Source organism: Stylophora pistillata, chromosome 13 (genome assembly GCF_964205215.1).
Source record: "Stylophora pistillata chromosome 13, jaStyPist1.2, whole genome shotgun sequence".
In the NCBI taxonomy this organism is placed as follows: domain Eukaryota; kingdom Metazoa; phylum Cnidaria; class Anthozoa; order Scleractinia; family Pocilloporidae; genus Stylophora; species Stylophora pistillata.
This window is the reverse complement of record NC_142531.1, coordinates 20,690,439-20,713,803: the sequence shown is the minus strand read 5'-3', so window position 1 is coordinate 20,713,803 and position 23,365 is coordinate 20,690,439. Positions and strand designations below refer to the sequence as shown.

The 23,365-nt window shown below is 38.6% G+C and overlaps 2 protein-coding genes across 4 annotated transcripts; one reads left to right on the top strand and one right to left on the bottom strand.

The window, feature by feature from the left end:
* Positions 1–6,799: 6,799 nt before the first annotated feature.
* LOC111336294 (uncharacterized) lies at positions 6,800–17,994 on the top strand. Of its 3 annotated transcripts, none has more exons than XM_088743697.1 (10): positions 6,800–6,947; positions 9,260–9,430; positions 11,163–11,248; positions 11,968–12,534; positions 13,351–13,445; positions 13,760–13,913; positions 14,565–14,631; positions 15,354–15,628; positions 16,056–16,230; positions 16,832–17,994. In XM_088743697.1, exons 4-10 carry the CDS (start codon positions 11,998–12,000, stop codon positions 17,002–17,004), a joined length of 1,476 nt encoding a protein of 491 aa, XP_088599823.1. In that variant the 5' UTR covers positions 6,800–6,947; positions 9,260–9,430; positions 11,163–11,248; positions 11,968–11,997; the 3' UTR covers positions 17,005–17,994. The 3 variants fall into 3 exon arrangements, with proteins under 3 accessions (XP_088599823.1, XP_088599825.1, XP_088599824.1); XM_088743698.1 differs by lacking the exon at positions 6,800–6,947 and adding an exon at positions 8,140–8,205; XM_088743699.1 differs by lacking the exon at positions 11,163–11,248.
* A 3,269-nt stretch (positions 17,995–21,263) lies between these two features.
* LOC148718109 (uncharacterized) lies at positions 21,264–23,280 on the bottom strand. Its single transcript, XM_088743811.1, has one exon. The coding sequence runs from the start codon at positions 23,113–23,115 to the stop codon at positions 21,502–21,504; it is 1,614 nt and encodes a 537-aa protein (XP_088599937.1). The 5' UTR covers positions 23,116–23,280; the 3' UTR covers positions 21,264–21,501.
* Positions 23,281–23,365: the final 85 nt, after the last annotated feature.

Below are 23,365 nucleotides of genomic sequence, written 5' to 3'. Positions count from 1 at the left end.
GTTCCGTCAGCCTTCAGAGAAGAGGTAAAAAAAAGCAATTGACTGTAATTGTGTATTCTTAATTAAGTTTGCCTTTAATGTGATCTCTCGGGTTTATCAAATGATCTTCACTTAAAAGTGGACTTCCGCCTTTTAATGTCCAAAGTAAAACATTTTCTATCTTTTCTGTTGTCAGTGAAAGGATTGATTAGGAATATTTGTCGATGTTCTGATATCGTTAAAAAGTAATAAATAGATCCGTCGATGTGCCTACGGGATAGAATCAAAGTAAAGAGAACGCCGACATGCTTTCATGATCAGTAATAACACTGTCTTAGCTAGCGCTGTAGTTTCGAGCTGTTTAGGTAGATATAAATATGCTTTTTTGGCTAAGGTTAAGCAAATGGTGTCATTGTTGAGGAGGGAAAAAGTTCCCCAATGTCTGTCGATTTATGAATTAAATTTCTTATTTCTTAGGTTTAGCAGGTAGAGCTGCATTATTTAACCTTATTGCTTTTTTTATTATAATTTTTAGTTTACCTGCCCGCTTCGGCAGAGTCAGTAAATCGATAATAGCTGACTTTTTGAGTGTACTGGAGTCGGCTTAAGGATGTTCTCAAATTTAATTAAAAATTCAAAACTTGATAATTTATTATATCTAATAAAATGATTCAAAGGTTATTCTTAAAGAATGCAATTCCCAACCTTTTCAAAAGAGTAAGTTGATCTTGATTCAGATTTATTCGGTTGTCCTTTTTCTCCCGCTGATGGAAAAGTTGATGATAATTATAATAAAAATTAGACTGAAGCTGAGATTTTAATTTACTATGGCAAGACAAAATCTACTTTGTTATTATGGTATAATAGGGCGATAAATTTTTTTTCGAGAAATTCCTAAACGTTTCAAACATTTGAGTGCCCTTACTCTATGAAGGAGAGCAAGAAACACATCATTTTAGAACACTTATGTCACCGAATACGTTTGCTTTTAACCTCACATTCAAGTGCTCTGTTGCTCAAAAAGTATCTTGAATATCAATTCTTTTAATGGTTGAGCGCTTACATGGAATCTAAAATCACACAGTGTGCTTGAGTTCTATATGGATTGAAGAAGATGAAATTAACTAAACCAAGATATATACGTTCAAAAAGAAGTAAACTAATATTTTTAGCTAAAAAAATAAGTTAGTGTCGCCAAGTGTAACGCTATAGCCACCAATTAATAAAGTGGGTTCGAATTTCCCTTCCTCGAGCGTACGAGATAAGAATTGGCATTAATGTAATCAAATTTTGCGTCAAAGGTTGCACGACTTTATTTCTCGACTCAGAAGTTCCATTTTTTAAACTTGGGGATGATCACAACTAGGAATTTATGGTTTTTTTTTGTAACAAAGTCATCGCAAAGCAATAGTATCACAGTGGATCACAATTAAGCCAAAAATTCAAACGTCCGGCAGTTTGGGATTCGGCTGCTTTTTTTGAACTTTTATTCATTTCACACTATTAATGGAAGTTAATATTTATATGAAAAATAGGAGAGAGAGAGAGAAGAATAAAGTAATATTTGGCCATAAAGATAAGTTCGAGAGGTGCACGGTGTCCAAAGTAGCAAAAGCTTTCTCTTTTTTCTTTTTTTTCCTATTTCTTTTGACAGCAAGTATGCACACTTTTAAAGAAATAATATCCTCTTAACAAACGCCAGCGGTTCCATTAAAATACTTACATTGTAGTCCACAACCACTAAAGATAGCGTATGAGAGCTTCTAGTTCACAAGAGGTGCGTCTTGAGTTGGAAAACTGACAAAGAAAGGCATTTCCTGATAGCTGATTATAATTGCAAGGATTTCTTAAAGACGCTTTTCAACCTTGTTGGCTACTAACTAATTTCTTATGAATGCTATTACCATTCGGATTAAAAGAGAAAGGTGGTTAAAATTTATTAAAAGGAGAAAAAGAAACCTAGTTCTGAACATTGATTTAGCTAACAAAAGCCTTTGAGATACCCCCGAAGTTGTTTATGATAACTGACAGAAGTCTGAGAAAAATCAAATTTCAATAATGCTCATGTTTCCCCCCTGCTTCGGAAACATTACACTAAGGAATTCAACAAAAGAATATCCACACTGAATAAAGTAATGGAAATTGTGGTAAATCATCCCAATATTAGCAAAGAAAAAGGAACAAAGAAAAAAATGTTTTCATTATTATAGTGATACGATATGTTCACAAGGCAATAATTCTGACTCCCAGATCGGTTTTGTTACTTATGTTTCAAGTCGCTTTATTTGATTATTTAATCAAAAAAAGCGATTTAAAACATGCAGACAGGAAAAAGTTTTTAGTTTGACGCTGTTTCCGGTGTAACTTATATTAACACTATATATTTTCTTTAATGAACTCGCTTGATTTAGATAATCCGCTCTTTTTAAAAAGGCCTTAGGCAAAAGCTGACAGCGGCCTAAACAAATATCTAAAATTATGTTCTATATCTATTTTGCGCCTCAGGGATTTTTGCCAGCTGTTGACAAAATTCAAGTGTCAACGTGTTTGGAATCAGAGTACTTATGGACCCCAGAACTTTTCGAGGTAAAGCTATAAGCCAATTTTTTTCAAAGCTTCCAAGATTAAGATTGTTTCTGTACTCTACGTACACAAGTTTGAGACAATTGAAGACTTTTTATCACTAATGCGCTCTAGGTCAATTTCAAAATTGGCTGCATCTTGACATATAGGTGGGACGGTATACCAATAATTTCTTTTCTCCAGAGGATAAAATGTTGGGAAACGAATGCAAATTCGGAATCGTCGCACAATCTCGCATAGTTTCCATCTTTGGTTAGAAATAAATTCCTTTCACGTTGGTTCAACAATCTTGAACTGTATACTTTCTCTCAAATCTTACTTTATAATTCAACATCACACGTTCTGTTTTTTGTATCCACTAACTTCCTAAAGGTTACAAAAATGCTGCATATATTGGCCAATAAAACCACACCTAGATGTGTAATGCAGGTGTGGTTTCGCACGCTTCACGACGATTCACGGGCATTAACTTTCCATTAAACGTGGGTTTATTTTTCAATCGTGTTGCTTATCCCTACGCAGTTAATTTCCTTGTAATACCTGATCAAATACAGTATTATTTGCAGAGCTAAGTTTGAATAACGTAAATCCTCTATTAAGCCCCCCCTCTTAGAAGCCACCCCCCTCTGATAAGCCCCCCTCTTGAGAGGAAGAAATTTGCTAAGTCCCCCTCTATCAAGCCCCCCTCTTATAAGTCACCCCCTCTGATAAGCCCCCCTCTTGAGAGGAAGAAATTTGCTAAGCCCCCCCTCTTATAAGCCACCCCCTCAGATAAGCCCCCTCTGATAAGCCCCCCTCTGATAAGCCCCCCCCTCTATCAAGCCCCCCCTCTTATAAGCCACCCTCCTCTGATCTAAGCCCCTTTCTTGAGAGGAAGAAATTTGCTAAGCCCCCCCTCTATCAAGCCCCTCCACCCCTCCTCGTCAACAAACAAAAATTCAAAATGACACTCCGTGTCAGTAAGTACGATAAATTTCTTCAAATGCTGTAATTTTAGTTTTTCATTTCAAATTGATTATGGTGATTGATTGATTGATTGATTTATTGATTGATATTATCATGTTGGCATCAATAGAATCACGAAAATTAAAAAGCGATGCTAGAATATAATATAGCTAAACAAGGTCCATTGAGAGAGTTAGATAAAAAAAAATTGAACTCATTAGTTATTGTCCGCTGCTTAACTTCCAGCTTCATGTGTATCCTGATAGTGAACACCCCCCCCCCCCATCTAAAAAGCCAGCCCCCAAAGTACCTGAAATAAATAAACCCCCCACGGGGGCTTATTTGAGGATTTACGGTATTTTGTGCTTCAAAGCATCCTGTTTTATAACATAACCAAAGTAAAGCGCGCGCTCTGATTGGTCAATTTAGCGTCCCCCATTTGCCCATGGGTGTACGCTGCTGACGTGAGCAAATGCAAAGACTATTTTTCCGCGCGCGCTTGTTTTTTCTGGTTACGTAAGATTTGTTAAATAAAAGGGAACTCCTTAGCTACAATGTATCAATGTTATGTTATAAAACAAATGGTAAACACCACACCGTACACTATTGAGTTATGGATGCACTTGGGAGGTTTGCTAAGCACTCAAGAAGCTAGAGTCGCTCTCGGCTATCGCCTCGAGCGACTCTTACGCTTCTTTCGTGCTTAGCAACCTCCCGCGTGCATCCATAACTCAATAGTGTACGCTGTGGTGTTTACCATTTGTTAAATATCCTACGAGTATGGTGGCCGAGAACTGCTAACAAAAATTCTCATATTTTTTGTGTAATAAAATTTAGTTTCACTGAGAAATGAATCAAAAATAATATAAAGCACGAAGTAAAATGAAATGAAATTTAAAAGTAAAATGCATGAAATTTAAAAGTACCCTTAAACTAAAGGTAAAACCACTTTACTTTTAAGTTAAAGTAAAATGGAAATACAGTTGAAACTCAGGGCTGGGAGTACTGCAAGTTACGCTGGTAGTAGCAGCGCTCGGCCATGCGAAAATTGATTTCACTTTGTGATTGAAAGCGAATGTAAATTTTGGTATGGCCGAGAGCTGCCACTAATATTGTTTTTCATTCTTCTTTAAAGACGTATTTCATTTCAGTTTACCTACATTTCATACTTTTAATTCACTTTCACTTGCACTTTGAATTTGATTTAAAATTGATTTTATATTTCAATTTCAACTGTATTTCCATTTTACTTTAACTTAGAAGTAAAGTGGTTTTAGCTTTAGTTTAAGTGTACTTTTCAATTTCATGTAATTTTACTTTTAAATTTCATTTTACTTCGTGTTTTATATTAGTTTTGATTTATTTCTCAGTGAAACTAACATTTCTTACACAAAAATATGAGAATTTTTGTAAGCAGTTCTCGGCCACCATACAAGAGTCTCTTTTAGTTGCAGCGAAATAACGTTCAACTTACTGAACAACAGAAAATAATATGAAAAAGTGAAATTAATTTTGAGCTTCGAAACGAGTCATAACACACAAGCCAAAGGATGTGTTTTAAGTACCATGCCTAGAGGAAACTCAAAACTGGCACCCAGAAGATTCTTAGAAGACTGGGACCCTATTGTTTGTGAATGTTTTACTTCGCAAAAATCTCTAGGACGAGTTAAGGTTACCGTGCACCTTCAGGGGTGTCTCGCGTGCAAGCGATGTAGCACGTCCGGTTTAAACTGTAGATATCTAAATCCCGTATCAAATTCAAGCTTATAGGACTGGCTATCAGACTAAACCAAAAATTTTGAAAAAAAATTAATTGTCGAATTTTTCACGACTTCTAAATGCGAGCGCCCGAATCACCTTTTGAACGTTACATGTTAAAGCGAATTTTGTTTTTCGCTTGTTTAATGCGCTCCTCCGTTTCCGGGACCAAAGCGCTAAGAAAACGTGTCTGCGATTTGCCATATTCAATTTCGGTGAAAAGTTACAGAACATTTTTTAAATAGGATTAAAACATGCGGAGTGATCGTACAAAAATCGCTCTTGAAAAAAAGTATTTAGAAATAAAAAATTCGGAGACACGTTTTTATTGTTTATATATAAAGCTAGCTACCTCAAAGTTTGAGAGCAATCCAACAAATTCCCTTTGACTTGTAGCTCTTAAATGAGAAAAAGGAATGATCGCTTCTAAAAAGCATCGATATTCTTCTCAGTTGATCACTACATCCATAGTTAATCGATTAACTATGCTACATCTAGCTAGTAGTTTAGATTTATCTATCCTTTGTTTCTTTCCTGGTAACGTAGTTTCGCTTCGTTCTATTTCAATAATTATTTTTCTTTGCATCTTGTGAGAGTACGTAAGATGCCGCGATTACCGCTAAGAATGATCGATTGCCTCCGACTCGATAGTAAAGAGTGCCTGCCTTGTGAACAACATAATTGGTTATTTCAACTAAGTTGAAATTGTAAACTGGCCACCGTAACGAGTTAAAAAGCTAAAGTTTCGAGCGTTAGCCCTTCGTCTTTCGCTCTGACGAAGGGCTAACGCTCGAAACGTTAGCTTTTTAACTCGTTACGGTGGGAAATTTACAATTTCAACTTAGTTGATATATATAACAAATTACCTTGTTACCCCCACCGACGCAGCACCACAGTTTCTTTAGAAACTTTCACCCTTTATTCACTTGTGAACAACAGTTTGTTAAGTATAAAAGCGACCTAAGAAGAGCATACTTTCTTTCAATCTATCTTTCCTTTAGTTTTACCGACACCCTAGCTTCGCAGAGGACCCACCATCGGTGAAAAGTGAAGAAGTTGTTTAATTTTTGCCATTTGCTCTATGTTCTTAATTAATGTACATGGGATGAAAGCCTCTCTTCGTTTTAATAACGATCAGGGACAATTTGAGGCATCAGACTTTTATTTGAAAAAAAATGTTTTTCTGAACATGACAAGTAAATCCGTCAAGATTTTAATTAAAAAGACTATGATTATCATGTTAATTCAGTCTAAAATCTCAAATGAAAACAGTCACTTGCTTTTGTATAATTATCATTATGCCTGGTTATCAAGAAAATATAAATTTATAATCCCTTACTGTTTATACATTCGACAGAAAATCTCCAATTGCTTTCAATTTTTATGTTGAGGTAAACTCGAAGGTGTCGGAGCGATTTTGGCTGTAAACAGACGCACTGTTTACAAATTTGCATGTGTTTGGGCCCCTTGAAAGGAGAACCGTGAATGCGTTGTCATAACTAATAATTAAAAGATACAAAACGTCATAACATGTTAGGTGAAAGATGCCCTGGGGATCCTCTGGTCAGAGGACAATAGGAACCTGACTCATCTGTTGAATAAAATCGACAGGAAGTCGTTTCACTGCAAAAGTGTTAATCTCTAGCCTTCTTCTGCTCGCTCAAGGAGTTAACCACTAAAAGGTAAGAGGATAGATATAGTTTCTTTAAGTCTGTCCTAGTTTAAATGGGTTATTAAGTTTGTTAGGCGATGATCAAACTTGTATGGTTTGATCTTGACAAGAAATCCTGCGAAGAGCGTGTATTGATTGACTTGTTTGGTTCAATTCGTTCATTTCATTCAAGAATTTCGGCTAGTCTCAGCTAAAAAAAACACTGGAATCTGTTCTCGTATTCTGCACTGAAAATTATCCTGAAGAGATCTGCAAATCGCATGATTCACACTTGCATGCTAAGGATTTTAATTTGAAAATTGCCAAAGATTTCACAACTAAACATTTGGTTTTCATGAGATCCATCAATGTGAGAGCAGACAATTTTTTTGTTGTTATTATTTTTATTTGTGCAAATTGCGAAAAGAAAAGCAGGAGACATGTACTCATTTTCGGTTCGAAATCGCAATTTATCCTACGTAATTTTCGTTTACTCAAGAAATATGGAAATAATTCGTGACGAAACGAATACTACTCAAACTTTCCATCTTTAAAACTACGAATAATCGAGACAATTGCACTGATCCATTTTCTTATCAAGGGTTAAAACAAATACTGCGAATAAAAGAGGAAAAGAAGATTTGGGATGGCTTATCAGTGGCTGTAATAGCCCTTTTCCGAATAACCTTTGGCCTCATTTTCATAACGAGTCCTTGCGCCCATCCTTTCATATGATATAATTTGGATATATCAACAAAGTGAATTTGGTGGGAACGTATTGGTGGGAACGTAACTCCATTTTCTGCCTTTAAAAGCTCACACGACCCACAATTCCTCTGTTTGCTCCGACGAAAGGCTAACGCTCGAAACGTCAGCTTTTGTAATCGTTACGGTGGCCAATTTACCATTTCAACTTTATTGATATATCCAAATTATTTCGTTACCCCCACCGACGCAGCCCCAAACAGTTTCTTTAGAAACTATCAGCCTCTATTCTTCCATAGGATAATAAGTTTTCATTAATATTCGCATGCAAATTAAACTCATTTTCACAAGAATGGTTGAGCACCAGGCCTCGTTTTGAAAAAGAGGCCAAGGGTAATTCGGAAATGGGCTGTTGTTTTCACCTCTTAGATAGTCAGGTAACTGTCATGGACGGAGGAGACAATAGCTGGCTCCAAGTTAATTAAACGTGCACACGCACACCGACACACACACACACACACACACACACACACACACACACTTCATTTCAGTTTTTGTCCGCAGCTACTTGCCCGATTAAGCTGGTAAGAAAGAGCAAGTCGTGGAATATGTTTTAAGAAATAACTAAGACAGTGTAGACATAAGTAATGATGATTTTACCCCGATTTATGCAACATGTTCAATAATTTCCTTGTATAACATTTTTTATAGGCGAAACGTTGCACTGCCAAACAATTTACGATGCATATTGTTCCGGTGTAAATATTTAACAATTTTTTCGGGCTCATGTTTGAAAAAGGTGTGACGATTGATAACAATAGTTTGTGACTAATTATTGAAATGTCTTGTGTCTTTTTCAAAAATCAACACTTCAGTTTGCGCTGAAAATATTCGATACACAGAGAAGCCATTTTCTGGCTAGAATCGACTCGTCTAAAGACCAGTTTCTTACGCACACCGTTACATTTTCTGCATTGACTTATTTATCTTTGCTCATATATTGGATACATGCGTGCAGAATGTCTGGTTTCGAAAAGCATTACTAAGGGATTGGGCTGAGAACATTCAACTCAAAGAGAAGCCATTTTCTGGTGAGGATCGACTTATCTAAAGACCAGTTTCTTACGCACACCGTTGAATTGTCTGCGTTTACTGTTGCTCATATATTAGATACATGTGTGCAGAATGTCTGGCTTCGAAAACATTGCTACGAGATTGATTCAAACTTGGTAAACATCTCTTGAATATTTAATGACTCTGCACAAAAAATATGAGAATTCAGAACTAAGGAAAGAGAGTAAAATAAAGATCAACAGGCATCTTAATTTTCTTTTTTTTTTTTTTTGATGCAGCAATGAAATGAATAGCAGTGACTGAATGAAAGCTCTCCCGTGAACCAATTTTTACGGACTTTGACACTTGAATTCGTGCCGGTTCCTGCGGCATTTGAATGTGAGAGCTCTTTCTGAGCAGGTGGATTATAAAGTAAACCTAATTGATTTGCAAATTGCTGCGGGCTGAATATTGTCAACATTACACAAAGCAACATCTTTGAAAGCAGGCGCGAAATGCAATTGAAAAATGAATTGAATAACAGGCAACAATTTCTCAAATATTTACCGGATTGTTACTTTTCAGGCTTGGAGGCAGTTATTTTCCTTGAAGTATTTGTGTACAAGATGATCATGGCATCACCGTTTTCAAAAGTTGACAAGTTGCTAAGTGGCACCTCAAAGCATTGCGTGTGTCCAGTACCTTAAATAAGTGAAGCCTTCTGCTAATATTAGAAAGAGGGTTTTTCGGTACAAGGTAAGTTCACTGATCTAGCGAGAGTAATAAGATTTTAAAATCGAATGGTGTCACAGTCTAGAATGATGTGTACCTTGTGATTGAAATTTTTTTCCAAGGTGATGAAAAAAAAAAAGGGATTTACAGTTGCTCAAACATTTATCACTTTGAACTTTCAACTTGCATGAGATTCTAAGAGCATTTCGTTTGGCGATGCGACTTAATGATAGAGAGCCGAGCCTTAAGGGGCAAATTGTTATATTAGCCATTTAGTCTCCTAAAAACATACGATTTTCTGCGTGGGCAATTCAGAGTGATATGAGGTAAGGAAATCAGCTTGTACATGTTTTGGTTAGCAAAATCTAAATGAAGGCAAACAGACCTTCTTGCCTAGTAGTTACGATTATCAGACGGCTCAGGATTTTGACATGGTTATCTGAATAATCTTCCATGATTAGGGGAAACAATAATTCAGTAAAACATGTCACCTGACTTGGTAATTGCCGCAGATTTGAAAGTCTTCACATACAGGAGGAAGTGTTCGACTTGACCTTTCCTTTATACATCCGACGCCATTAACAAAATATGACATAACGAATTTCTTACATTTCAAGTTAACAGAGATATTTTAACGGGGTTAAAATTTTGTACGACCAGCAGTTAAGATTTGTCGATTTTTGTAGCTAACGACTATTTTCATTTTAAAATTATTATTATCATTATTTTTATTATTAGTACTGAATTTGAACTCACCCTGAAGTTTAGAAAAATGACGGAGGTACAAAAATCATTAAAGGCGAAAGGACAGATGTAAATTTGACGATTTTCGTGCCTTAAGGGCCACTCTATAGCCTAGTTACCAAAATTCAGCAAAAATAGAGCTGCGTCTGGGAACAAAATTAAAGAGAAAAAGGTTTCTGACCTGGAACCTGGATGTGGAACGAAATCCTTATTCTCTGAATATTTTGATCAATAAGATAACCCGTAGTTTGATATCACGTAATTTTGCTTGAAACCTGTTCACCGCGAATAAATCACCTTACATGAATTGCTGGCTCGCAGCCTGACAGTGTTGAGTTAAGGATTTCACCGGGTGTAGTTCAACTGTGACCTCTAATGAATGAGAACGAAAGACTTCCTCGACAACGAAAAAGTATATTTACTCAGAAAAGTAACCGTCAAAATGTACAATTTGTCATCATTGACAGGTAGCTTAAAAGAAATATGCTTCCTCCCGCAGAAAATTGTACCAAAATAGACTTCCTAATACCTTTAAAAGTTCCACTTGCTAATTTTGTTTCACCTTAGCCTTGACGAAGTGTTTCTTTGATATTGAAACTACTCAAGAACAAAACAAAACGCTGTAATTCGTGGTCGTTATTGTAGCTAGTAACTGGATAGTAAGCATTGCCAAAAATTGGCAATGCTTACTATCCAGTTACTTGTCGAAAACCGATGCATGAAAAACTGTCATGGCTTAAAGAAGGAGAAAGATGTTTTTCGGTATTGTCACGAAGTTAGGATTAAAAAAGATTCTGAATTCCACTCCGATGATTTAAAAGTAGTTTGTAATTCTTTATAACTGGTCACCGATTGATACCAGTCGATCTATATCTTGATCGACTGACCGGTTTCTTACCAGGATAAATAAAGTTATTATTATTATTATTATTATTATTATTATCATTAAGTATATCAAGGATTCTTTTACAGTGTAGAGCTTTGTAACACAATTATTTTCATTTGCATAAAGGAGTGTCGCTCGAAGGAACTTACAGTGAATTGGCCGGATCGAAGTAATATTGCTAAAAGGGAAGTTGTTTGAGTGTTTATTTCCAGGTAATTATTATTTACCTTGAAGCTTTAGCTTCTCTAGGGAAAGTGCATGAAGTGTTAATCTCTTTTGGTTTGGCCTCGAATCTAACTTCTTCCTGTTTTGAAAGAAAATGAGAGTATTTAAATCTGATGGCAGGCAAAAAAATAATCTTGGGAATATGAAATCATGACACCTTTTCCAAAGATTCAGTAATATTTATGTTTGTACATATGTTTTTACATATGTTTCTGACATGTTAAGGAAAAATAATAATGCTCAGGTTGAGAAACTCGGTATATGAAAATCCTCAGCATCTAATCGTCAAACAAACTAACTCAATTATTTTTTACCCTATATTCTCCCGCAAAATCAGTTAACTCTTTGGGGATGATTCTGAGTAAGAAACGTGCTGCTGATCTTAAAGAAAATTTCTTTTATGCAGCGAATATTCAGCCTTGAGAGCTAGTTGCTGGATAAAGATTTTATTTCACACCATAAAAACTGAATGCCTTACACAGAACTATATTTCAGACAATATTTCACTGGCTGATCCTAAGGCATTTAGTTCCCATTTGCAGTAACGGTAAGGTCTTTTCACCTGCAGAAGACACATAACAATAAATAACAAGATTGATGGATTTTTTCAATTTATTTCGAGTGCCGATTTCAAAATTGGCACCCGGAAAATTCTGTAATACCAGTGGAAGTAATATGTATACATAGCCCTACATTGATCTTGCAGCTTCAAGCAAAAGCTTTCGAAAGGCACAAGATGAACTTAAAAGGAAGAAGTACCTTCGCCTTCATAACAACAGTTGTGTTGATCTGGAAAGTTGACTCGAAAGGACTGGAAACTGCATCACTACCAAGGCTATCAGCTCTTTTCCATCCTCCGCTGACCATTTCCGTGCGAAACCAAAACGAAAGGGGAATTTTAAGTGACTTTTTTATCCACATTATTCGCAAATGCTTTATTCCAGAGCGCCCAACAACCGCTAGATCCATTGATATCACGATGTTTAACTCTACAGCGGATTTTATAGAAAATATGAAGGAGAATAACTCGGATATTGCATTTCCAATCACGCGTCCTTTAAAGATGTTTTTGACTGGTGAAAACTACAACGGGTCACGTTTAATGTTTAAGGAGCTCATTAAAACTTCAGGGTATTCTCTGATCATGAACGTGAAAAATTTCAACAGAAAAGCCAATTCAATCATCTTCAACACACTGGGTGAGACGATCTGGCCTATTGTCATCCTCACACTTCTTATAGCTGGCATCTCAGGAATATGTGTATGGGCTTTGGTAAGGTTACTAATAATATTTATTACACGACTCGGGAAGTCAGAGGGCCAATAACTAAAATCAACCAATCAAAATGCTCTATTGCCGGTCAATATTCTCTCGGTATTGGACCGGGCACTGTCCCGAATGGTCCCGAATGGTCCCGAATGGTCTCGAATGGTCCCGAATGGTCCCGAACGGTCCCGAATGGTCCCGAATGATACCGCTCTTGTGTCCCTTTGAACTTCAGTCGTATAGAAATCTCTTATTAACCAAGCTTGCTCGGGACCGTATTGGAAGAATATCAGCCCTCGGTCTTTTTTGTACGGACCTCGCTGCGCTCCGTCCATACTGTCAAGACCTCGGGCCGATATTCTCCCAGTACGACTCTCGCGCTTGGTTAATAAGATATATTTATTTAGTTATTTCGTACCAGGCGGCTGGCAGATCGGTTTTTAAGTGCACAGCTGAGATATCATCCGAGAAATGAATATTTGGCTGGGAAGCAAAGTTTCAAGAGCAGATGTGAAATTTTAAATTTCCTCAGCCGAGGAAGTTATCAGCCGACACACTAGCGAAAAGGCTAGAGATTTAGGCTCTGTAAAGTGGCTCCTTCAAATAAGCTGCTTTGTAGCCCTAAATGGCCAACATTTGGCCAAGCTTAATACACCACAGTTTCCAAGTTAAAACAAAGATAATTTATGTAAATCTCCTTTAGGGTGTTTTTAATAATTAGAAAGGTTCTTAACCAATTGCAAGGGTACGAATCTCGTTGATACGAAAAACTAAGAGAATTAACCAGCAGTACAATAATATAGATAATTTTTACTGTTTCAGGAAACTTATTTCAACGAAGAAGAATTTCCCCGATCTTTTACGAAGGGGGTGTACGAGGGATTTTGGTGGGCCTTCGTCTCCATGACGACCGTAGGGTAAGACGTTTACAACTTTTAAAATGATGAACGGAGTGGAGGAGGGTACGAGAAGACCTCTTGAACTAGCAAAGTACAGGACAAGCTAACGCTTGATTTATGTATTGACGAAAGAGAGCTGGGTCGAGACGTGAAAGCAGCCGTCTCGCCCTTATCTCTTCCTGCGACATTTTTTTCCACCAAATGCTCGCTGAAGAGGGAAAGAGAAACAAACTGCTTGAAGTCTAGGAAGTAAGGTAATAAGGCATATATTACTATGTTCAGCACAGTCTAAATTTGGATATAATAACTATAATTCATTGGTCCTATCACAGCTATGGAGACAAGACCCCTAAGTTCGTTTTGGGTCGTATATTTGGCGTGTTTTGGATCTTCCTTGGCTTAGTTGTCATAGCGATGTTCACGGCTACAGCTACAAGCGCTCTTACTATCGATGCCGAGGCCTTGGCGCGGGTCGCAGGAAACAGGGTAAACCAAAACACGTTTTATACTTGTAAAAATATGTACATGAAACAGGTTCAATTATTATGCATGCAATAATACGATTGACCAGATCGTAATTGGTTTGATCTTGCATCTGCTTCGCTGACAGGATGCTAGTGTGAGTTTTGATAGTCATATACAATATTGAAGCGTTTGAATTTTATTGAACTGTAGGAAGTAGAAGTTTTTCGTGCCGACGAAATTTACCTTGCACCTGCGACGTGACTTCATCGTCTCGACTGACCGTCAATAGATTGTGATCGTGTTAGGCCTCTATCGAGACTCTATCCGCTTTATGTCGCGACAGCGGTCAGTAGGCGAACCTCTCCGAATACAACGCACCTTCTCATTCTCCTCTGATACTCACTTGTGCAGTTTGGTCTAGTAGATGAAATTTTAACAGAAGTGTGACGTCATCGCACCTATTGAGGATTAATCATCTCGATCGGAGTTCTACGGCACTGTAATTTACGATTAATTCAGATAGAAGATGAGCCATATACAAATTATTTTGCTCCTTGCGGCTGAACGAGACATTTGAGCGATCGAACTTTGATTTATGAAGAAATAAAAACAGCGAAGTAGATAAAGGTAAGTTATAAAACATGTGTTATCAACGTATTTCATTATTCTCAGATCGGTGTAATGCGGAATACGACAGCGATGGTAGACGCAAATAAACTAGGAGCCAAGGAAGTGAAAGGTGAGTCGGCAGGCCGGGCTATTTTTGTCTCAATGTATTACATATAATATCATAAGTTTTAAAAACCATTTCAGCAAAAATCGAGAGGCGTCTCTCTTTGAGTACAAAGCGCAATTTAAAAATGAAAACAACAAACACACAAAAAGACAAAAACTGCATGAGAAGCATGGTGAGTATCAGGTCATCAAGAGAGTTTAGGAATCTAAATGAGAAAAACTGATGAGTCTCCAATAAACACGCAAAATACGATCTACCGTCTGGGTAAAAAATAATTCTAAAAATGAAAGTGACGAACGTTTCGTCAAACTGAGCGGAAGTCATCATCAGATTCAGGTTAGGATCTGTTTGTCATTCAAGTGCCGCTTCTGGTTCATGAAATTGATCACAAGGTCATTGAGTTTAGCTAAACTCAATACGTTTTCATAAATATCTTCATGTTCCGTTTAAATCGCAATTAGATTAAGATTAAAAATGTTTTTAGTTAGAGCTCGAATTATCAGGGAAAGTTTGAGCCAAGAGAGTTGAAAGTAGTTCGGGTCAACCGAGTTCAATGAACTGATAGTGATTGGCTGAAAATATTGGGTCAAACAGGGAACTCACACTTTGTTCGAGTTGACGGGATTCTACTGTAGAACTCTCATTCGGAAGATCACAACAGAGATGATCACCACAAGACACGTTTGGTACATTTCATGTTTTTATAAAACGAATTCCGTTTTCAGAGTTTTCATCAAAAGAAGCCATGCAGCATGCCCTTCGGGTAGATGAAATAGATGGCATTTTTATGGACAAGTACATGGCTTCCTACATGGTCTACAAAATGAATGACTCAGATTTCAAAGTATTTACTGAATACAGAGCGGAAATTCCTTATGAGCTAGCGCATCGTAATACCCAGTTCCTCAACGATACATTTAAAGATGACGGTTGCGCTGGTGTTCTCCTCAGTAAAAGCGATGTGGACGGCCTCCTTATCAAGTACCTAAAGCCAGTTGAGGTAGGTAATAATTTAACCTATTTTTATGGTGGTTTAAGGCTCGCCCAATTCCAGTGCGACATTCAAGGCAAGAAGAAAATGATTAGTATGTGAATCAATTTCCAAATCAAAATAGGTAAAGGTGGAATAGGCAAAAGAGCTAACTGGCTCGACTGGCCGGACCCTAATCGAGTTTTAAGGAGCGTGAAGTGACAAGTTAAGTTAAACCAGTTGAATTACCTCCCTTCGATGGTGTTTTAGCCCATCTTGAAATAATTTGGATATATCAACAAAGTTGAAGTGGTAAATTGGCCACCGTAACGATTACAAAAGCTGACGTTTCGAGCGTTAGCCCTTTCGTCGGAGCGAATAGAGGAATTGTTGAAATAGCTACGCATATTTTGAAATACCTAAGCATATTTGAAATAGCTACGCATATTTTTTCCAGGCTTACAACGCCGATAGTGACTCCATTAGTTTATTCTCTGGCAAGAATCAGTTCACGCGCGAGGTCCTGCTAATCATCATGGGCGTGTTCCTTGGTCTTTTAGCCGTCGGGCTTGTGGCAGAAGTTGTGATCAGGGCCATCAAGCGAAGTAATAAAAAAGTGAAGAACATTGCAGGTACTCGCTGAAATTAGATGGAGAAACTTTTTTTGGTACATAGTTCAATACCTGTTTTTCAACAAGTCGACGAACTTCCTTTACATACATACACGCGTACATAAATACACATATATGAATGAATTTCAGAGTAGCTTCATGAAATTAGCTAATATCCTCGAGGAATAAAAACGTTAACAAAAACAAAACAATGCCAAATAGGGTAGGCTTTGTAGTCTTTCTTACAATCAGAAAAAGTATTAGTCCTTGCTCCATCAGGAAGAGCATTCCATTGCTGAGCGTAAAAATATGAGAGGGAACGTAGTCGGCAGGAAAGTAGTGGTTTTAACCTTTCTAAGAGACAACATGTGGCTGCTACGTAAGTTATAGTGACACGAGGTTGAAACAAATCTTCTCTATGGTCTACTTGTGCTGATCAGGAGTGATCATTAAATTCAACAGATCTTAACAGTTATCCTATTTATCACGGAGGAAAGCTCCACTTAATGTTTTTATGTATTTGAGGTACGATGTGATCCGATCTTTTGGTCTCAGCCAATGGTCTAGCATAATAAGAGAAACTGAATTTACTTTGACCCATTCAAATCTTTTCTTTCCCCAGACGAAATCGACTTGAAAGAAGTAAAAGTACATAATTCCAAAGGACACCTTAAAGATATTGAAGACAAAGTGAGTCAATTGGTGAACGAAGTCGGTAAACTGCAAGAGCAGCTGGCAGCTATGACTTCCTCAGTAAACGATACTTTAGGGGGACGAGACACTTCCCACTTTTAGGACGAGAACAATGGAGGCTGAATTCCCAGACAACATCGTCACTATGCTTCACTGACCAAGATAGCGACGTTGAAATTGAGTTTTCTTTATCCAGTACAGCACCTCCAGCAACCTAACCAATGACTCGCAAGACTGTTTTTATATCTCTCGCAAGTAAGACATAATTCGCATAAAGTGAAAAAAATGTTCATCGTTGGAAATTTGTAAGTGTAAGAGTATAGCATTAATCAAGGTAAAGGGGAAGGTCTTATTTGATGATACAAATTTCCCTTGGCTTAAACACCAATGCATCTGTTAACCTTCTTCGAAGAGACATCTCTAGCTATCCCCATAGGATCCAGCTCTTGATGTCCTTGCGACAAAAGTTGCACCACACTATCATCTATGTACGGAATGGATACGCAGGAAATTAGATTCAGAGGAACTCCCCGAAAAAAGGAAAACATCCCTTATCGCAAAGGAATCCAAAAGAAAGGCGTTTGTATCAAGTGCTCACCGCGAATAATGTAACTACAATGACATTTGTTGCTTCTGTTCTCTATAACGGGGAGAAAACTCGAACATACATTTTTTTGCACCTTTTCCTTAAACAAATGTATGTTACTTATTTTCCATAGGATCAACCCTTTTTGCTTGGGAGACCAACGCGTGTGTATGAGTGTAAATGGGATTTTCTGTAGTTCATTAGTAAATTTCGTTGAGATAAAAGGGAATTGAGTCTGTTTCTAGACCAGTACGAATCCAGACACAGAGCAGTGAGGACATACTGGTCCTTGATGAAAAAAAGAAAAAAAGGAAACCCTTTCTGTCTTAATGTTTCCGTCTTCGCCTCAAGCTTCCCATAGAAATAGTCTTGTCTGGACGACAACATTTGCTTAGTCCTTAGGACGTGAAAAGGTCTTAATATTTAAGTTAATGCTTTGTAAAAGTAGCCTAGTAAAATGTCCAAACTTTATGAAAATTAAAGGCTATGAACTACGTGAAAATAAATGCCTATATGCCAATATTTTGGTACGAAATCGGTGTTCCAGCAGAGCTGAGAACGGGTAAGGAGAAACTCTGAATCGGAAGCGACGGGGATGGATCACTGGCCGGACAAATATCTCAAATCATTTAGTTCTATTTTTCATTGTACTTATTGTAATTTCGTGAACTTTCTATTGGAAATCCTTCATCAATAGGGGGCTACTAGCCTGTCAAAATGTTGAATTCGCGATGAGACTTTGAGCGCGATGCTCATCAAGTTTGCTTGGAAATTGCGAATGCATCTAATGAGTCTTTTGGCCGAGACGAAACAAAACGCCGTATTGTGTTTAATTTTGTCCCGCCCAACATTTTTCCCTCCGCTACTGGGTTAGATATGCATATTATGGTCTATTATGGCTCGTGAATGAGCAAAGTGTGTGTTTTCGCGGATCACGTTTTGTCCCAGGCTTACAAATCTCGTAAGTAGTATTTCGTTTCGTTTCGTTTATTGAATTTTATTGTTTTCTTTCAGTCAAACCACATTGTACGAGTCATACTAAAGAGATAAGATAGTCGAACATTTAACTTTAGGCCGACTCCGAGTAAGATCACGCCTTGACCACGCCTTGTCGCTTTATGGCTCCATTTCAATATCTTTTCAATAACTTATTGTGCCTTATTTCGTCCACACAGAGCTATACATGCAATTATCAAGTGGAAAGTTCCAATTTCTGAAAAATTAAGCCTGAAGTCGTCTTGTGTTCTATTTGTAACATGAAACCAAGAGGCAGAAGATACCGCAACAATCTTGTTACTTGTTCCCTGTAAACGCTGATGCATAGATCTATTATAGCCTGAACTTCAAAAATTTTGCAAAAAATCAGTTTGTATTGTTGTGTTTGTTTGTTTGTTTCCTTGTTGTCGTTGATGTTATACTTCTTATTGTTCTTGTATTCTTTTGTTTTTTAATGTTTGAAGACCCCTTGATGTTATTTTAGGAATGAAGTACTTTGAAAAGCGGTCCTTCCAAGTTCGCCATCACCGGTACTCAACCAAGCTTGTGCCGTCTTAACTTGTTTTATTCTCACCGTTTTTCTTCCAGAAAGCTATCTTATGGCTACTTTCCCTTTACTTAAAGTGCTACTGCGACGAAATTTTTGCATTTTATTTTCCAAATTTTCTGGTGTTAACTTCACATTTAGACCCTAAACTATAAGAATAAACGTAATTTTTTCAAATTCGACAACGTTATTCCTTAAAAACAGCGCCGCGAAGACATTAAAAATTCTTCCGCCATTGCTCGAATAACACACTGGAGAGCCCGCGAAAATAGCTACAGCGGTTTTAGTTGTGACGTCATCGACTCACTTCGCCACGCGAACAACAACAAAACAACAGATGGAAATACGCAGTATTCAGCATGTCTTCACGCTCAAATTCCCCTTCTGTTTCTTCCGACGACGATTCGGAGTTAATGAAAATTCTCCTTCACTGAAGATCCATCAGACGATAATGGCAAAGGATATCTTTACGATGACAGTTTAGAGCCAGTTGCGACCAAAGAAGAGGTCGCAGCGTACAAAGAGAGTTTTTCACGGTTTGAAGAGGAACAACAGGAATACTGACGCCGTTTCACTGGTGAAACAAGTGTTAGTACATGTTATACATTACTCTTACAGCTGTACATTTACTTTTCTCCTGCTCGTATCTCATTTATTTTCGTGCTTTGTACTCGTAAGACTTCTTATCGTGTTTTCAGCTGGATGACATGTCTTGTACTTCTCCAAGGTAACTTACTATTTGAATGTAAAATAATACGAGAAGCTCATCGAACAGTTGTTGTGCTTGATAAGTGTAAATGTTCTTTCTGTTCTCTGGAGGCCATAAATAAGCCAGAGGAATTCATTTGCTGCAAAGAAATCGATCGCGTCGGTGAGGTGATGGACCAATTGGACCTAGAGGATCGATGTATTACCCTCCATCCCGGTTTCCGAGATGTGTGCCTAAACCGGTGGGTTCTCGAGGTTACTTCTTTGAAGCTCAAAACGAAAGCGGGTAAATCATACCGTGTACTTCGCGGTCAAGGAGGCAGGAATGAAGCAGAGTAACTTTTTGATTTTGATTAGTTGCAGGGGATTTCAGATTTAGGTCTGCTTTCTGTAACCCTTTTTGTATAATGCAGATTATCACACGACTGGGGCAGTCAGAGGGCCAATAACTAAAATCAACTAATCAAAATGCTCCACTGCCGGTAAATATTCTCTCAGTATTGGACCGGGCACTGTCCCGAAGGGTCCCGAGTGATACCGCACTTGTGTCCCTTTGAACTTCAGTCGTATAATAAATCTCTTATTAACCAAGCTTGCTCGGGATCGTACTGGAAGAATATCGGCCCTCGGTCTTTTTTGTACGGACCTCACTACGCTCGATCGGTTCGTACTGTGAAGACCTCAGGCCGATATTCTCCCAGTACGGCCTTGGTTAATAAGATATATGTAATGCTTTTGTAGTATCAATTACACTAAATAAGTTCACATGAACATAAGTAACATTACTAGGGTAGCAAAAAGGAATCACGCAAGGTGAGATCTCCCGCTCGATGCGGGGGGAACCAAATAAGTTCAGTGCTACTCACCATGCGAGGAGCTCGCTTCGAAAGAGTTTCCTCGATCTCTGTTTTCCGAGGTTTTTTGCAAATGGTTGGAAAGGAACCTTTCTTTAGCCTTCTAACGGCGCCATCCACATGGACTGACCTTTCAAAGGAATCTAGCGAAAAGTGGTCAGAACAAACAGCGAAGCGACCATCTGGATTGTAAAGTGCATGATGTGTGCCAACGAAAGCTTTCCATTTCGCGCGAAAAGTCTTGTCGATCGGCGACTTATGGATGGAAATTCCGGCCGATATATTGGAAACATTACTGCATCCTTGCACAACACAACGTCGCGAAGGCATGCCTTTACAAGAAATACGCAAAAGAAAGCTGGGGAACAACTCTTTCGAATTTTATTCCTTCTTTCCTGCGGAACCAGAAAAACAACTCTCTCTCGGCATACCAAATTAGCCACGTTTGTTGAGTCGTTGACGTCACCTCCGTTCTCGACCCAGGTTCTTCTTCTTCGCGCGGAGTTCTGTAGTTCGAAGAATGGCGGCCGTTTAGATCGCGAATCTACAGGGAAAATAATATTACTTCTCGATGGAGTTTTACCTTAAGATTTAGCAAATTTGTTACTTAGGGTAAGTACTTTCAACCTCTGAGGAGAAAAGAAAAGGTGCATTTTTTGGTCGCATAATAATAATAATAATAATAATAGTAATAATAATAATAATAATAGTAATAATAATAATAATAGTAATAATAATAATAATAATAATAATTGTGTCGCAGAGAAATCAACTGAATGCTACATTCTAATCAGGCAGCACTGGGCGAAAACCGTAACCTGTGAGCCATGGAGTAAAAAAATAAATATACATTAACTAATCCTAAAAAGCTTTTCCGTTGTGTCTACGGCCCTCCTTCTAACAGAAAGTCAAACTGCCACCTTGAAAGTCCGGGCAATATTCAGCGTGCCCGAGAGCACTGCCCTCTGCATCTTTCGCAGTACGTCTGTGCTTCTGCCTCCCACCAGCTCGCGCATCATGACATCCAGCTCCCGTGACCACCCCCCGAGGGCATCCATAATGATGTTATATTGCTTCACCTCGTAGCCTGGGAACTGCTGCCTTAGTTCCCAGCGAAGGGGTCCGTACTTCAGTGTCTTCTCTTCATCCTTTCTTGTCCGATTGTTAACCCACGGGCAGCTCATTTCCAGCGTCGCAATTCTCTTGCACATATGATTTACAATGTGTGCATCCACCCTAGTGCCTCTGACCTCTTGTTGATCAGCATATATAGGGACATCCCAATAAGCTTTAACATTCTCTGACTCATACACGGGCTTCGGCTTGTCGGGTGAGTACCAGGGTGGTATCTCGTCTATAAATCCCTCATCATACAACAGTTGGTAAAACAGTACCTTCAGTTCTGAGTCGTGTCTAGAGAGATACTTGCTCTGGGCCAGTGCACTGCATCCTGACAAGATATGTGCCACACTCTCTGGAGCCTTGCCGCATAATCTGCACCTCATCTCGCCTTCTTCGCTTGTGTGGGTCTTCTGACTCGTGTATACTCGCGTTGGCAATAGCTGCTCATATAGCTCGACAAGTCCAGCAATTGTGTGTGATGGGCAGTTCTTCCACTCTGTGAGCCACCAGAAACACCCATCGGCACTCAAACTCTCATCCTCCAGCCTAGTAGTCACTAGACGCCCTTGCCACCGTTGGTTTCTGATCTCATCCTCTAACTTCTCAATTTGGCACCTCCGCACCTCTTTCTTGATCCCTAGCGCGTGTTCCAAATCCAACTCCAGCCCCAACTCCTCCGCGCACTTAGCCGCTTCTTTAAAAATTGACCTACGCCCCATCCTCGCCGCTTGCTCTTCAAACTCCCGTACCATTCCCAGTGCACGATCTTCATTACCATAGGGTCTGACTGCACCCTTGATTTTTGTGGCTTTGTACTCCATTTCAACATAGCGCAATGCCCGCCCTCCTCTACTTCTTGGCATATACAACAAAGCATTCGAACTACATGGGTGTCTACCCCCACTCTCGACAACAATCTTGCGCGTTTCCCTATCGATCTGCTTAAGTTCCATCACCGGCCACTGTTGTGTCCACATAAGATATCCAAGAACAGGCAATGCAAACTGATTTGAAGCTACCACCCGATTATAATCGGACAAGGGACTTGTCCGAATAACTGACAACCGTCTGAGATACTCTCTTGCTGCACACTCCAGGACCAACTTATCCTCCTGCCTAACACTCTCAAGTACTCCAAGGAACTTGTACCACTCACCATCATCAAGACATGGTATTCTAGTCGACTCCACAACTCTCCCCCCTGAGAAAGCAGTCACTTGTACCCCCCTTTTCACATGGGCCACCGCACACTTCTTTAGGTTCCACTGAAGCCCCACATCCTCCATAGATGACTTAACCATCTTCATAACCCGTTCAAGCTTACTCTCCGATGCAGCGAAGATCTTGATATCATCAATATACAAGAGTCCCATAACCTTGCTGTTAATAGGTTTGGACATCCGGTATCCTTCAGCGGCTCTGATCTTCCATGCCACTGGGTTCAAGCATACGGTGAACAGCCTCGGGCACAATGCATCCCCCTGTGGTAACCCTCTGTTGAACTTAATCCTTTCGGAGGTCTGTCTCCCTTCCCTTGTGATCGCCACTACCTTTGTCTTCCAGCTCTTACACAGTTTAGCATTTATTATTATTTATTTATTTATTATTATTATTATTATCATTATTATTATTATTATTATTATTATCATT